Here is a 16,860-nt window from a genome sequence, read left to right on the forward strand (position 1 = left end):
AATGGAATCAAATAAATAAATAAATCTGATAGTAACCTATCTGGCTTAATTCTCCTGCTCCAAATGAGGTTTTGAAAACAATAAATGAGTACATAAATGTATAATATTCTTCACCCTGACCTGCACTCCCCTCCCTTTTCCCCCATGGGAATATCTTATGAAGAGGTATGAGAAGTCTCTGACCCGAGAGGCTTACAGTCTAAAACAGACACAGGGAAACGACAACTGTTTTTATTGCAACCATGTGGTAATATGTATATTTATAAATAATTGGAGATCTATTGTGACACCGTTTATCTGTAATTGTTTACACCCTACATATTCTTCCACGGCACATCACAAGCGATGCCCATCTTCAGTCTTCAGCCGGCAAAAGTGTCGCAGCTCCTCCGCTCGGATTGGAAAAAAAAGGGGGGAGATGCCCAGTTAAAGGCTGTTGGGGGCTGGTGGGCGTGGGAAGGCAGGGGTCAGACCGTGGGGGCCGCTAGGAGCCGGGATCTGTTTTATCCTTTGGTTTTGGGGAGCCAGGAGGACTTTCAACGATATTTTGTTCCCCTGAAACGCGCACAATGCATTTTGAACGATTTCTGGCATCATAAAACAAATAAGAATACTTATAAAGCCCATGTGTAAACGTAAATGTCTGGAATATTTTGTGACATTTGTCAACGGCGCAGTCGAGAGAAAGCGAGGAAGGGGAAGGCGCCCCTCCACGTCCCTCGACGTCTCTCCTGTTGTAACTGAAGCGCTCCGAGGGGGAAAGCGACTGCATCGCCTCTGCCCAGGAACGCATGCGCAGCAGCGGGGGAGGGAAGGCCTGAGAGCGAGCGGAAAAAGACCACCGATGTGCGCCTGCGCGCTTCCCGCTGAGAAGGAGTATTGGGGACAGCGGGATTCTCTCACCCTTCCCCCACCCACTCTTCCCCCTCCCTGAGCCTCCAGAGCTCGCGCAGCTACGCCTCCTTATCCGAGGACGCATGCGCCGGCTCCCTCTTCCTTTTCTCTCACACAAGCCCCTTTTACTCCCCTCTCCTCCTCCTCCTAACCCACTCGTTCCGCCGCGCGCCCAGCCGCCCAATGAGGAGCGAGCTTTGAAGCGCGGGGACCGGGTTGGTGGCGGCCGGCGGCCGAGCGCGCATGCGCGCTCCGAGGAGAGCGGGCCAGCCAGCGAGTGAGAAGAGCGAGCGAGCGAGGGACGCCGAGGGGCTGCTGGAGCGGAGGCTGAGGCGCAGAAACAGGGCAGCACCGGCGGCAGCACCGGCGGCAGCACCGGCGGGGCGTGTCGGGAGGGCCCGGTGGGATGGTGCCCCCCACCGGCGCCGCGGAGGGAGGAGGCGGCGGCGAAGGAGCAGCGGCGGCGGGCACAGGCCGGGTGCGGCGGCGGAGAAGAGTAGCGGCGGGAAGGAGAGGCTGCTGCTCCTGCTGCTCCCCCCACCCGCGGTGCTGAGCCGAGTGTAGAAGGGCGGCGGCGGCGGCGAGAGCAGCGCCAGCCGCGGAGGATCCCCCCTCGCCCGGCAGCAGCATGGTCCGGGAGACCAGGCACCTCTGGGTGGGCAACTTGCCGGAGAACGTCCGCGAGGAGAAGATCATCGAGCACTTCAAGCGGTGAGTGGAGGGAGGGAAGGAGGGAGGGGCTGATTGTGGCGCTACCCCCCCCCGCGCACCAGCCCCGAGACAGAAGGGCGCAGGTGACTCTCCGAACATGGGGGGAGCAGGGTGCAAAGAGATGGGGCGGCGGGATGAGGAGAGAGGTTCCTCCCCAGTCTAACGTGGGAAGGGGAGAGGGATTCTCCCTCCTCCAAATCATCCTGACTGGTTTGACTACCCATCTCTGTATATTCTCCCTAGATGAAAATGAGCGATCCTGGTGATAGGTCTACCCAGGTGTGTGTGTGTGTGGGGGGGGTGAAGGTTACAGCAGTGAGGCAAAAGAAAATACTCGAGATCTCCCTCTCGCACCCTCAGGGTGATTTAAGTCGCATAAAGAGAGCCTCTCTTCCTGGTGGGAAAGGAAAGGAAGGGTAAGAAAAAGGAAAGGGGTGGGAGAAGGGCTAGGGTGTGGGATCAGCCCCTACCATAAAATGGAAGGGAATCCCAGGCTGAGGAAATTGGGGGCAGGCCCTAAGTGGTAGCAAGGGCCCAGGGAAGTTGCCTCTGAGAAGGTGTTGGGAGGAGGAGGGAAAAGGGAGCAGTGACTCCTCCAGATAATGAAGGTTTGTGGGTTTTGGGAGAGTGTAAACAAACAACTCTTGAGGAAGAGGGTGGGTGGGAAGAGCCATGTAGCTAATTCTGCAATCTCAGATGGGGAGGGGGAGTTAGTAAACTGGGGAAAGGAGTGCCATCACCAGGAACAAGACAACTGTGAGGAATCTTCACTGGGGTCAGAGGAGATTCAGGAAGTTAACTCCCCCTCCCCACATGAGGTGCTTCTTCCAGGAGGGAGGGAGAACATTTTCCTCTTGGAGTTGTGTGAAAGCAGAAAGGAAAGGGAGAGAGGGGTGTATGAGAGAGGGGGGGAGAGAGATCAAATACTACAAGTTGGGCAGATGTGGGGGATGGAATCAGGAGGGGCAGACATAGATGTAAAGCAAGATGCTTTGGGTTGGGGGTGGGAGAATGGAGTTCCCCACAAAGTGGCTGTGTATGTGGAAAGGGAGAACCTAAGACTGGACCTGGAACTGAGTCTGAAGAAAACCCTTTCACAGGGAAAACTGCCTCTGAGCATTGTAGGAATCTCTGTTCGTGCTTGCCCCTGAGGATCTGGTGGAAATGGAAATCCCTTGGATCCAAGAGAGAAAGATTTTCAGAGGTGCTGTGCTTAAGGATCATCTCTTGCACTTGGAGTCTTAGAAATACTAAGGGAATTTCAGACTTGCAGAGCGAAAGACAACTGATCCAAGGATTGGAAGAAGTGGAAGGCTACTGCAAATGACACCATTGTCATGGATTGAGTTTTTCTAAGGGCATCCTGGAATGGAAGCAGCTTTTACCTGAAGAGATGTGTTGATTTCTTCTTTCTGCATTTTTGTACCAGCATGACCCACTGTTGGAACTGAGGGTGTTTTTTTTTTGTCGTATCCTAAACACAGTGTGGATGAAATATTGTCATTTTCAGGTGCGCACTCCCTGATCTGTTTATTTTTTATTTTTATTTATTCATTTATTTATTTTGCTTACTTGGCTCATCAGTCAATTTATGAAGGAAACACTTGGGACTTGGCAATTCAAGCACAAGTTTGAGTCAACAGAAGCCGAAATCCTCCTTGAATACAACTTTCTCTGGTTCCCTTTGCAATGGAGCAGTTTTCTAAAACAGCTAATTCTGGATTTTTAATATTTTTCTTGCTGCCTTAGGCCCAGCCAAACAAAAATAATATTTGCTTGCCTTGTCTTACCGAACAAGAAAGGGCATTTTTTCTCTTTGGCTTAATAATTGTTAACATCACCACCTTCTCTTGTGTGTTTGCTTTTGTGTAAGTCTGCTTAGTGGTGGATGAATCCTTGGTGATGGTTGTAGGAGGGAGCGCCATGTGTTGATGGCTTTGTGGAAGAAAACTGATAGGCAGAATACTAGACAAGTGGTTTGTTCAGCTAAAGTAGTTTCCAGTTTGAGACTCTGAAAAGGCTTGTAACTTTCTTTGTAATTTTCTTGCTACTGTTTAGAGTAGGAAAATTATGGAGTGTGTCTAATGAGTCACCATGGGAAAAATAGACCTGGTTGCTCCCTCATGGAGAACAAGCTTGGCTGGGGAAGCAGCAGGGAGGAATGACAGTGGAACTGCCCAGCTTTGTTAAATGGAAGCTCTTGAGTTACTTGACCTTTGCTTGCTTGTTGTTGTTCAGTAAATATTTTGAATTTGTGCCAAAGATTTTGGCTCAACTCATTTCGTAACTTTTAAAGCTGGTCATATAGTGGTGGGAGTGAGCTAATATATTTATGCTGAGAGGAAGGGTGCTTCCTCTCCCTCCTCCCCAGTATTGCAGTTTTGGATGTGGAGAGGAAGACCAAGCAGCTTGATTCAGGTGTGGAGGTGTTAATGTCAGAGAAACTGATATCCGTTCCTACTTCAGCCCTGTAATGTTTCATTGGCAGGGGGAGAGGAAAACGTGTTCCTCTATGCAGAATGAAACATGTGTGGGAACAACTGGTTCCTGGCCTGCTTTTTCTTTCCTCGTGGTTTCCTCTCTGCCTTGTCTGGCTTTTGTGTGTGTGTGTTGGTTTCAGTGGCTGAGAGAGGAAGGTGCACATTCATGCAAACGGTGCGTTGCAGCATTTGCTGTGATTGGCAGCGTGCAGCCTGGCTTGTCTCAGCAGCCCTGCCTGTTTTTATGTAGCATTTTGATGCTTTTTAAAAAAAGTGCTCCTTCATACTCCATAGGCTAGGAAGGAGGAAATGTGTAGGGAGAGGTTCCTTTTTCAAGCGGTGAATGGTGCAGTGGTTTGGCTTGTGTGAATGCCTTTCTAAAATGGCGGCCCAGTTTATGTAGGAAAGAACAGAGCTGATCTCAGGCTGCGCACAGGGAGGCGGGGGAGCCTTGCAAAGCAGGCAGCGTTAGCAGAGTGGCGTAACCAGAGAATTCATCCATCTCCCTTGTTACAGCTGCCTTAGCTGTGGAGCTTCCTCCAAAACCTGCAAAGGGAAAAGATTAGTAGAAAAGAGCAGTTGTTGCAGCCACTGAGGGGGGCACAAGGGACATCCCCTTCCAAACAGTTTCTTCAGGTTTTGTAAAGGGTCAAGGACAGCCTCTGCTCAAATCTGTAAGAATAACCTTGTGCCAAATGGTATGAAACACAGTGGCAGAACAGAAGCTTAAATGTTTGATCGGAAGAAGTTAAAATCTAGGTATAAGAGAGGTATAATTCAACCATTCGTATCTTGGTAGCTGTTAACATAAAATTGAAGGAGGTGCCTTGTTTTCTCATTTAGAAATTGTCAGTTGCCATTAATAAATTATCGTTATCATGCCTTATGCTGGAAATACAGATAAATGGAGCTTAAAATGATATGTAAATAATTTTCTGTTGTGTCAATAATTCTAGTTGCATGACAGTGATAGAATAGGTTTTGGAGTGCTGTTTTTTTAAATTCATTATAGGCTTATGAAGCAAGATTGCCGAAGGATTCCTCCAACGAGAATTAATTTTGGCTTTTCAGTGTGTCTCCTTCACCCTGTTTTCACAGAACATTTTTAATTCTGGACAAAGTTGCCATGGCGCTGTTGCTTAGTGATGGATTGGAAAAATGGAAGGATCTGAATTAATTGGCTCTTTCTTTCATCTTTCTGAATGTGCCATCAGTTTAAATATAGGTCTTGAAATTTAGTGTGTATGCGTTTAGATTTCCAAGTCAGATTTATTCGGCTCCTCTATTTGAAATTGGGGAGTGGGATGGGGAAAGACTTGTAAGTATTGAACTGCATATTCCAGAATTGATACAGCCAAATACGCAAAAGCATTTTCCATCTGCTTCTAGCCACTTGGAGTACTGAATTCTTTAACTATCAGGTATATATGTTGGATTGAGTTTCGGTTGGCAGAAACCCATTGTAATCACTGACAGTAGAGCAGCCCTTCCTTTGTATGTCCCTGAGTTGGAGGGGGGCGGGAAGGAAGAGCCAAGATGCACACTAATTGCATTGCTATCTTGTGGCCAGAGGATAGCTGTGCTATATGATATTTATCCATATGTATATGGGTGTGTACACACATACACGCGTGCATGCTGCTTCCTGTGTTTGCCTATAGAATGTGTGAGGTTTAATTTTTGGAGAAGGCCTCCTTTAGTTTTGAGAGAAAAATCTTCAGATTGAGCTGGGCTCCACAAAGTTCCCACCCATCCCCCCAGTCTGAAAATAGGGCAAAGAATACGCCGAGAGCCTGAGCAAGCAGTAATTACCATCCTTAAGCTACAGAGGCACAAGAGCTACCTATGCCTTACTGATGTATTGCCAGACATAAAAGGCAGGCATAGCCAAATATTAGCCTCTGTTAACAGCACACCAGTGTGAAATGTAGCCATTCTAATTGGTAGTGGTAAAACATCCTCATTTCAGAAGAGAACACTTTGGGACAAGACATTCATTGCTTATTAATTTCTGGGTTCCAAATAAAGTACATTTAGCAATGGCTCGTTTTTAAAGAGGAAAAACTTAAGTGGTTCAGAATGGGACACACTTCTTTAAAAAAAAACCTATAAAGGGAATTGAGGAGGGAGACTAGGAAGTCTCAAACTTTCTTTGCTCTTGGTAATATTAGGACCAACCAAAATGTCAGAAAATGATGAGCAACTTTTTGAGTCTTGAAAAATGAGCATGGCTACCTGTCATTTTATTTGTGTTTTTGTAAATGTTTTGGCTATCGCTTGTTTGAAAACTGCCCTGAAGTGGAGCTTGTGTCAAAGATACAATTATTTATACATTGCTTTGTATGTACACAGCAGTTTGTAGAGTTTCAGAAGGGCAAAATAGGTCCATTTCCCCCATGGAGCATCCAGTCCAGGTGGCAGGTGTGGTGAAGGGTGAACCATGTGCAAATCTTAAAATGCAGATCTTTTCTGTTCTAGTCTCTTGAGATGGTGTCGACTGATCATATGCCTCCTTTAAAGCTGGGCTTTTCAATTCCATGTTAATAATCTAATATTTGTGAAGTTGATGATTGTTTAAAATACAGGCCAAATTCACTTTGCTCAAGTCAGTTCTTCTCTTGCCTGCATTGAGGTTGGTGGCTTTCTGTGAAATACTTGCAAGGTATCTGGAACACCTACGGTGCCCTTCCTTTTATGGGTTATGCTAGAAATCGGAGTAGTTGATCAGTTGTAACTGAAAGTGTTTGTTTCGCTAGCGTTACTGTGCCCAAATCATTGCAGTCATTGAAACACTGGAGTGATTTCCCACTATTGAAGCAGATGCACGGCAGCTTGCAGAGAGAAGGAGGCTAAATATAGTAACGTTCGTCCTCTACACAAATGCCAAATGTCCACGTTTCCCTTTGATTAAGTTGAGGAGAAAAAATAGGAACTTTTGCCTCTCTACTAGTTCTATTTTAAGCACAAAAGATAATGAGTGTGTAACTTTACTTTGCTAACAGTTAAAGATGAGCATCATGAACATGAGTGCTTCTCAAGGGCTTGTGCTATTTTGAATTCACAAGATGCATGTAAAGTGATCTTTTAATATTTTCTTTTCATTTTAATCCTGTTTTTCAGTCCTGAATCATCTTGAGGGGGAAAAACACCAGACGTGATTGACAGCCTTCAAGACATGTTTCCCCCCTGTACATTCCTTATTTTATTTCTAGAGATTTCAGTTTCATGGTTGCATAGTATACACAATTTACAAGCTCATTGCTCTTCCCTTCTGCTAATGCAGAGGTAGCCGGTGTGGTGCCCTCCGGTTTTTGTTGGATGCCAGTTCCTGTCATCCGTCACATGCTGCCTGGGGGGCTGATAGGAGTTGGAGTCCACAACATTTGGAGGGTACTGTGTTGACTGCCTCTGTTCTAATGCATATAAGCAGTGCAAACTCGCCCTTGAAGATCAGGCTCCAGCTGCATGCTGCCTGCCGTTTGCATCCCCAGCAGAAATGAGTATGTGCAGCTGGATCTCTAGGCAGCTGTTTTCTCTGAGCACTACAGTGCCCCTGCATGGCCAGTGAAAGCGCACTTTCAATGTTGGACAGGGAGGGGTGTGTGAGGGCGGAGCTGGATATTTATACACATCTCTTGAAGTCAACTGCTCCTGTCTTTGTGAGCCCCGTTTTCCATCTGACTTGAGAAAGGAAGGGGGTTTGGTGCAGAGAGGGAATGAATCAGTAGGGAGAATGTAGAGTTTCCTTCTAATGATGAATAGAGATCCAAGAGACAAAATAACTGCAATTGATATTGGTAAAGCTTGGTTTGCTGCCTTATTGCAGTTTTGTTTCCCTCATTGTGATCTGATCCCTTGCAGAAGGAAAGCAGAGGCTTCTTGGTTGTAGCTGTTGGATCATTACTACGCTGTGGCTGACAGAATTGCTCTGCCCTGTTCTACTTGGCAACGTAAAGGTTTCCTCAGATCTACCTGCTTGTTAAACAGCTGAGGCGGCTGGGTAGGACTCAGTGGGTACCTTGAGAGAAATCCTTGAATACTTCCTTCCTTTAAACAGCCTGCCAGTCCACTGGACACAGAATGAGTATCTGAATAGGAGGGGTGGTCGCACATCATCAGATTCAGCCATGGATTTTGGGATGGACTTGAGCAAGCCTGACACTTTGGATGTGGTAGTCGTCATGACCTACTTCATGAAATTTCCTGTGAGGAGAACACAGCTCTTTGCATTCTGACAGTGTTCTATAAATAACATTTCAAGTCAATAAAAGCCACAAAGCAGTCAAACCTCTAGTTTCTGTCAACTAGTGAAACTGCTTGTAAGATATTTTCTTTAAACATCACACATAGCTGTGCCTTGGTAGTAACAGTAGTTCCAAAGCCTGCTTTTAAATAGTTACATTTGTGTTCCTTTCCAGTTCATTTTGATACCATAAAATGAAACCATGTCAGACATTCCACCATATGATCTGTGCCCTGTTGTGCAAGTCTCTTGGCTATTTAAGAAAGATATGCATTGAGCCCCATAACCTTCCCAAAGCAAGCCGCACAGTCGGATCCCAAACCTGATTATCCAGAAGCAAATTCTGCTCTGTTAAATGGGACTTGATTCCTAGTAATTGTGCTAGGATTTCAGCCTTTTGTATTCTACATAATTCTAATTAACCTAAATTAGCGCCAGGAATCTTAGCTGACTTTTGTGAAACTGGACATGTCTGATAAGGAGGTAATTAAATGATCTGAGGGAAAAGTTGGAGCAGACAATCATAATCTCTCATTGTAAACTATCGCTTTGTCTGCCAGATGTAAAAAAGTTGTAAAGAAATATGATGCAGAGGTGATTGTAATCTCTCTTGTGCTGTAAAGCTGAGACAAAGGTCACTTGTGTTGTAAGATGATCTCATGTGTTGCTTGTTCTAAAATCCTGGAGTTCATAGAGCTGCTGAAACGTTTTCTCCATGTTCTTAGTCTGCAACCATTTCTATGCTTTTGGCGTGGGAGGTGGCAGTAGTGGTTGTGCTCTTGCCCATCATGACTAAACTTGATGAAATAAATTGACTGCTAGTTGCTTGTGTTGGCTTCAGGCTTACAGCCGAATAGACAACGAACGGCAGTTTGCCTGTGCACCTGAGATACTCAAGGAGCTGGTATAGGCCAGTCTTTACCAATGGCGTATGCATTGTTATTAATTACAATTTCAAGAATAAGGTGGATCCTAAAAATGTATGTCTCGAAGTGTCAGAGGCCACTGTAAAGAGGTGTGAGACACACCTGTGGGGAGGAGGTTCACCGCTTAGGCACTGCCACAGAAAACACCTTTTCCTGGGCTAACCTGGGAAGATTACCCAGTTGCCCCCACCAACAGCAGCTAGGCTTGAGGCACTAGAGGGAGGGCTTTTTTCAAGCCTAATTGTGGAGGTGATGAAAAGGAGACACTTTGGGCCAGATTTGGGGGGGGGGCTGCCCTAGCTGCATATGTTCCCAGTGGACTTTTGGAAATGTTAATTAAAAAATTCTCTTGTTTTTTATTTATTTTCTTGTATTTATTTTTAAAGCTTATATTTCATACCATCCGTTTTTCTCTCCCTCCCTCCCTCCCATTCCTTCCCCACTGTGTCATGCTCTAGTGGGTGCCCTCAGAGGGTATAAGCCTCTCACCAAGGAGAGGAGGGTTGAAGGGGCCATACAGTCCAAACAAACCAGGGTCAAGCACAGGGAATCAGTTCAGGTCCAGAACACGATCCAGAGGTGAGGTCAGGCAGCTGCGCAAGATCAGTGCCACAGGGAGTGACTCGGCAAGGAGGGGCGTCTGCATTTGGGAACACAGAGCCAGCAAGCAGAAGGATCAAGAGGGAGGCCTTCTGTACTCTTCCCTCCTAGACTGCCCCCACCCTAACCACACTGCTGATGGTGAAGGAGCATTGGGGATTGCTTCCTCGCCACTAGGCCCCTTACTCATGAGGAGTATGATGACTCTGGGCCCATAGACGCATGCTATTTTGCCAGTCTTGGAGCGGGACCTTTTGGCACCACCGTCCTTGAAGCCTGGGGGCTGCCTCTGCCCCTTAAAGGCATCCTCCGAACTGACTCAAGGGACTCTGCCTGCTCCCCAAGGCCCTCGGTCTGTGGAGAGTCAGGTTTGTCCTTGGAGAACTCCTTTTCTGCTACCGGGTCAGGGCTAAGCATGACATGCTGTCACCAGTCTCTTGGTTTATACGGGGAAGTGATTGCAATTTGACTCCTCCATAATTTTTGCCATTGTACTAGCTCTGGCCTAGAACTGTACAGGGATAATGCGGGTGCTGCTTCTGTTAGGCAGTATGTTGCCGTCACAGTGGCAAGTTGTGTTATATACTGTAGGAAGGATAACTTAAAAGGAAAAAACGAAAAGCTGAGTATCAGTCATTTGAAATGTGTGGGCCTAAATTAGCCATGTCCATTAATTTCAGTGGGTCTATTCTGAGTGGGACTAACGTTGAATATAACCCTTTTATTTATTAAATTTATATGCCACCCTTTCTCCCAAAGGGAGACCTTTATGACTGCAAGTCGATTCGTTTGTGAAACGTTTTCCAAAGCAACAGAAGTTATCCATTTATAGTACTGACTGGTATGTTGTGGTACCCTGGAACTTTCATTGTTGTCTGTGGGCAACAGCACTGAGCAGCTGCAGCCCACCAGTGTCAGTTATCTTTGGTTTCATCATTGCTGTGAAGACACACATTTGTGCAAGGAAAGCAGAGGCGGATTTTTAAATCCAGCAAGCAAGGGGAAGGCCTTCCTTTTGGCTGACTTTAACCACGTTGTGAGGGAATTCCCTTCTGCTTGGGGAGCTTCTCTAGGGAGCCTATGCCAAGCTGGCCTTTGGACACAGAGTGATGTCATCCTGACTCTGAACTATGGGTTAAGAAGCATTGAGGTAGCTCTGGCTTGAGTGACATTTTTGTCTACTGCATTTAATGAACCCCCAGTCCCGGTTTTCAGAACTCTTATTTTTTTGGTCTATGTAAGTCTCTTTATCCTCATGTTAGAATGGGAAAACACCGGACTCTGACCTCTTTGCTCACGGTGCGAAGTTGATCCGAGGGCAGAACTTTGTCCTTATTGTTCAGGAGCCCAGACGTTATTTCTAAAAGTAACCTTCCCTACACCTGCACATTCTTACGTGCACGCAGTCTCCTCCTGACTTCCTTGAGGACTCAGGCAGAACGCTCTGCCAGTGCAAGTCTTCTCATGCCGCCCCAGCTGGTGTCATGGCATGTGCTGGAAAGAACCCTCTTCCTTCATGGCAGGAAGTTGTGTGTCAAAGCGATTGCTAGCCTTACACCTTGCATTTAGCCTTTTGTGGTGCTCAGTCTGCCTAATTATGCGTCTGTAGTCCAAAGCTTCAGCCTTCAAAGATTGGTGTGAGTTGCACGTTGAGTGCTTGCCCCACCCTGAACTGGGGCATTGGCAAATAAAAACATCAGTCCACCTGCAGCTTCTTCCTTCGCTTCTTGAAATATGAGCGCACACTGGCGAGACTTGGCTGTTCCCCCTCCCCTTGTCCCCCTCTGAAGCGGTATCATCATCTTTCCCAATTTCCTCTTGTGAGGTTTTCTATGCCTAACGTTGTGTGTGTGTGTTTGTGTGTGTATTATCGCAAGTATCGGAAGTAAGAGTTGGCCTCTTCTGGGTGTCCACAGTGCTACAGATTACTTTGTTTTTGGATAAATCAGAATTGTGGGTTGCAGGTGGATGGACCTTTTTGTTGGGTGCTAGCAATAAAGAAATTAAAATAAATGCATATCCGTGAGGGGAGGGGTGTATAGGGGCTTTTGAAAATAGCTTTTGTCTGCCATCTTGTCAAAGATAGACTAGAATGATGCACAGCCAGAAATTCCATCAGCAAACTGGCATTGGCCGTTCAGCTCTATAGATGCCGATAAGGGCTGCCGTGTGCTCCTTCTGTGTCTGTGGTGAAAGCCAAAAATGTTCTGGCAGTTAAGAGCGGCAACCAGTTCCATTTGATGCTGCAAAAGAGTGCACTTCCTTTTGTTTTTCATAGGCATGCCATCTCCAGCTGGCTGTCCCCTTCATTTGGGGAAAACTACCCCATTTTTAAAGGAGGAAAGCTTTATTGAATGTTGCATTTCTTTGCAACCCTTTCTCCCTTTTAGGCTAACCAAACTTGTCCTGAATATCAAGAGCATACTCTGGCGTAGTTTTCACATGAGGGATTTGAGAACAGTTTTGAGGATGATGACGTGCCATTTCCTTTACACCAACATTTTTTGCCACATGTTCAGCATTTATCACAGTGTGGTATATATGCTAAACTTATCCCTTCTAAACATGCATGTGACAACAGTTGCTTAGCAACTGTAATGTGAAACAAGGATTGAATGTTTTGATGGAGCATAAAATGAAGATGTTGGTACTATAAAGCAAATTATTTTATGCCTGACAGGCCAGCAGCATGCCTAACACACCCTGATTTACCATCTCAAGGTGTAAACTTTATGTGCATTGGGTTACTTGCCCGTCACTAACCAATATAAGAGATTGAGAACATATTTCTAGGCCAGGGGTTCCCAACCTTTTTGTACACGTACAAATTTACATACTTGGTATGGTGACCTTTTGATTTGCTGTCGTGTGTATTTTGGACCTTAGGTCTTCCCCGTTGCCAAAGAGCGGTTCAAAAGTGTCGAAATGCACGACTTGAGCCTTTCCAACGTTTGGTTACAAGCATCAATGCACTATTATAATATGACAACAACAAAAAAAGCTGTCAGAGGTATTCATCGCACCAGTTATAGATTAAATTTAGTAATTGTTTGGGTTTACTTATAAAGGCTGCAATGCACTTACATGACCCACAGCTTGGGAACACTGTTCTAGGGCGTCAGTCGATAGGGAGGGAAATGCTGGCAACTTTCTTATGGATCTGTTCCTATAGACATTCAAGCAGGGTAATGAGAAGGGATGTAACAGGCAACATAGGATGATTACCTTGTTTTATTCATACCACTTAAATCAATTTACCTGTAGGTGTTTCAGGCCTGCAGTACCTATAATTTAATTGGGGCTTGTTTTGTTTTTTAAAAAAAATGCATGTGCATTGTTAACCTGCCAGAGCCCATGGCAAAAGAATCAGCAATTCAGTTGGCCGCATTTGGTTGGGTTACATTGACATGAACAAAGGTATGTGATACAGAAATGTCTGTAGTGGTTAGCCACTGTGTGTGTGTGTGTGTGTGTACACTTTTTTCACATCCTGTACAGATCTGAGCAAAGGTAGTATTTGTCTAAAGAAGATTTACTTGTAAAACAGTGAATGGAATCTCTCCCCCCCCCCAACCCTATATTTTGCACACTCTTTTTTTGGTTGTTAAGTACACTTTGCAGAAGTTGTGAATATGGTTTTATCCTAATCGGCATTGTTAATTCACCTGCCTTCTGCCTTGGGCCCTTGGAATCCTAGCAGCAGCAATTCAGCGTTCTGCTTTCAGTGGCTGGGGAGAACTCAGCTTTTCAGACCACAAGTTCTTTTTCATTGCCATGCTGTAAAGAGGACTGAATTGACTGCATAGAACTTGTGTGTGTAATCTTAAGACTGAGATGCCAAGTGAGATTAGTAGAATGGTTCAACAGCAAAGAAAGATTCAGTGACGGAATATTGACTTCCGAACGTCATGCCAGCCTATCCTCGTTAGAATGAAACTTGTCTGTCTTTGGGGAACAGCCCTGAATTGGCTCTCATTCTTGCCACACACACACACACCCATTTTGTAAAACAGCCATATCTTTTCTAGTGGCCTTTACAGACTTCTGTCTCTATAGGTTTAATGTCATCAGTGTCATAATCATCTGTAATTAGTTTTATTGACGATAGTTAACAACAACAAAAAATGCCAATAGTTTACTTTAGTAGTTTTGGAATGTGATGGTGGATTCTAGCAGGCAGCTTGCTCAGGCTTCCCCATTTTCCCAGTTCAGCAGAGTCTTGTCTTGTGGCGATACGTAGGCTGAGGGTGACAATGAAGAAGCCAGCTTAATTGAGCCTGGAAAACTACCACCTGCCCAGGGCCCATTGTCAAAGAAGGAATTTGGGTGGCAGCAAGGGGGAGGAGCCCAGCTGTGCCGCCCTGGAAGCTTCCTCGTGGAAACCTGGTCTAAGGTGAATGCTGACAATGTTTTAACCATAACAGTCCTGAAAAACTGGATTGTCCTAGCCTTGTGGAGCTTGGTGGTGGTGGTTCCAGGTTTGCTCTCCTGTGTTCAGAGGTGCCTTAAATGAACAAATGGATGGAAAGGTCTCCCACATTGTGCCAGAGAACTGAGAAGATGCCTTCATGCCCTTAGAGGATTCTTCTTGCACATAGAGCTTCTTGTATGCCACCGAAAAGCAAAACAGAATGAAACCAGCCCCTTGACAGGCCACAAGTTGCTTATTGATTAAAATGAATCATGCAAGGTGGTGAAGGCTGCTAAAACAAGCAAACAAATAAAAAAGGAAGAGAAGCTTTGCGTTCATTGCAATCTTCAGAGCCGGCATGCAGCAAATCCCTCCCCACCCCCCCCTTGCTGTTTTTTAATGTGCCTGCAAGCAGTTAGGAAACAACTGGCTTCTTGGAAAGGCTGACGTCGGTATAGAGATATGGAGCAAATGTTTCAGGAGGGCCTCTGCTCTTTGGCATGATGAAGGTCATGTTGTCTCCTGTCCTTTTGTTTCTCCCCAGCCCGCTGGTGTCTGGACAAAGGTCGCCCCAGAGACAACAACAAAACATTTCTGTGCTGTCGCTCCTTGCAGATTCCATGTTGTGATACTTGCAAATGCCGCCATGAAAAATACAATCTTTCCCATCATGCGTTCTCCGGCAGCCCTTCAGAAAGTATCTCCTTTGCCGTGCATTGTTCTGCTGCAGTAAGGATCCCGTGATGCAGCACTGCAGATCTTTCCCCCTCCCCTCCCTTCTGGATCAGATAGCGTGAAGCAATGCAGCTGCCCTTCCAGCGGCAACTGCACGGGCGCAGCTTGGAGGAGAGCCAATGGGTGGGGCTGAGTTGGATCACCAGGCAGATCAGTCTTCATGGTGGGTGACTAAAGGGTATATGAAAGGCACAGCCAACACTAGGGGAGAGATGGTGAAAATATTCCTGCTAATGCAGCTGCTTTATCTTAATTGTGTTTGTGTGAGTGTGTTGGTGAAGATGTGCAACTTTTACTCTCCCCTCCTTGAAAAGCAGCTGCCAAATATATCCCGGTTGCTTATTGCATGAGAAAGCACACTGTGCCAAATGGTTGCACACCCCTGAGCATCTAGGTGTGAGCAAACAAGTATTGTGCCATCTGTGTTGCAGCTGAAACATTTAGGGCAATCGCTGTGGCAGAAATCTGGCAACAGCTTCACCAGCTATGCCATGTTTTCAAAACGGTACATGGAGAAATCGTGACTGCTGATTGCCTCGTCACTTAAAACTTTGTCTCTGCCTCTGAAATGTTGGACGCTCTCATGTGCCTGTTTAGACCATGTTACCATCTAGCCCAGGATCAGTTTATCTGACTGTCATTGGCTGCCCTCGGGGCCTCAGACTCTTCAGAGGTCTTCTTTCCTGTCCTCTGCTACTGGAGTCCCCAGGATTGAACCTGCAAAGCGTGTGCTCCACCAGTGAGCTGTGCTCCCTCCCCACTCTTTTGATTGGTTCTGCTGATTTCTCCGGTGCAGCTTCATGTAGCCAGCAGAGGTTTCAGAACTGGGGCATCATCCCATCATTTCGTTTTGAAAACACATAATATGCATCCAAACGAAACCCTTTGTAATGTACTAGCTTTCTACACCTTTTGTGTCTTAGGCCAACTAATATTGGAGAACTCTACCCCACCCAAAAAAGAGTAATAATGCCCAAGTATCGTGTGCTTCAGCTTCTGCAGAAGAGCAAGAGACGTTGCCCTGTGGGCTATGCTCAGCATGTCTTGGTGTCCTGTTTTATGAGTGGATCCCTCTGTGTAGCAGAAATGCTGAGCCTTTCCACATCAGCAGGATCCGCCCCACTTCCTGTGGATCTTTCTGTTGCTAGTGCCAGTTCTCATACACCGATGAGTCCTGTGGATTTCATTGGTGTATGATAGAATGACAGTGATAGAAACGGGCAAGTATACATTCAAATCTGTGCTGGCACGTAGTCCTAAGTGGTGCCTGTTCCTCAGCTTCCATTTAAGCAATCCGACCTTGCTTTTGGTAAATGGCTAGTCCTATCCCCATGTGCCTGGTGTTTTTACTCTTGTTCTTTCGCAGCTGAGGCAGGGCTTGTGCCTAAACATTCTCATTCAGGCTCCTAAAAACTGGAGTCCAGTGTGTCGAAATTGAAAGCTTTTTTCCAGCCCTAGCAAGTGGCTAAAGGGTAATTAAAGACACATAAAGGTTGTCAGACCAGCTCAGTGGTTCTTACTCTTTCTTTAGTGAGATAACAGCCCTGTTTCTCATCTCTTTCTCCAGGTTAGTTTGTTTTATGCATCTTTTTCATTCAATTAATTTTTTTAATTTAATATAGGTAATTCACAGAACATTTATAGAACTGTGATGCTTAGAGAATAATGTATTTTGAGCAAAAGAACTGTTAGAAGATTTTGATGGAGGGAATTTTTTTATTTTTAAAAATGGTTTGGATTGTTTCAAACGTTCTTCTGTCCACAGTTTTGCCGCATTAAGAATATTACCAGGGGCTGAATGCAACTAAGTCATATTCAGAGTAGACCCATTGAAATCAATGGACTTTAGTTAATTATGCC

General features: G+C 45.7%; 1 protein-coding gene across 4 annotated transcripts in view; it reads left to right on the forward strand.

Moving 5' to 3' along the window:
- The first annotated feature begins 1,116 nt into the window (after window positions 1–1,116).
- Window positions 1,117–16,860, forward strand: part of SPEN (spen family transcriptional repressor) — a 68,283-nt gene continuing 52,539 nt past the window's right edge. Inside the window, exon 1 of one of the 4 annotated variants that reach the window (XM_061601734.1) lies at window positions 1,117–1,605. In XM_061601734.1, coding sequence (XP_061457718.1) covers window positions 1,523–1,605 — 83 coding nt within the window. In that variant the 5' untranslated portion in view covers window positions 1,117–1,522. Of the gene's footprint in view, window positions 1,606–2,705; window positions 3,116–14,898; window positions 15,164–16,860 lie in introns of those variants that run through there. The other 3 variants (XM_061601735.1, XM_061601736.1, XM_061601737.1) reach the window with 3 other exon arrangements.

The sequence above is a fragment of the Rhineura floridana genome, chromosome 18 (assembly GCF_030035675.1).
Source record: "Rhineura floridana isolate rRhiFlo1 chromosome 18, rRhiFlo1.hap2, whole genome shotgun sequence".
Lineage (NCBI taxonomy): Eukaryota > Metazoa > Chordata > Lepidosauria > Squamata > Rhineuridae > Rhineura > Rhineura floridana.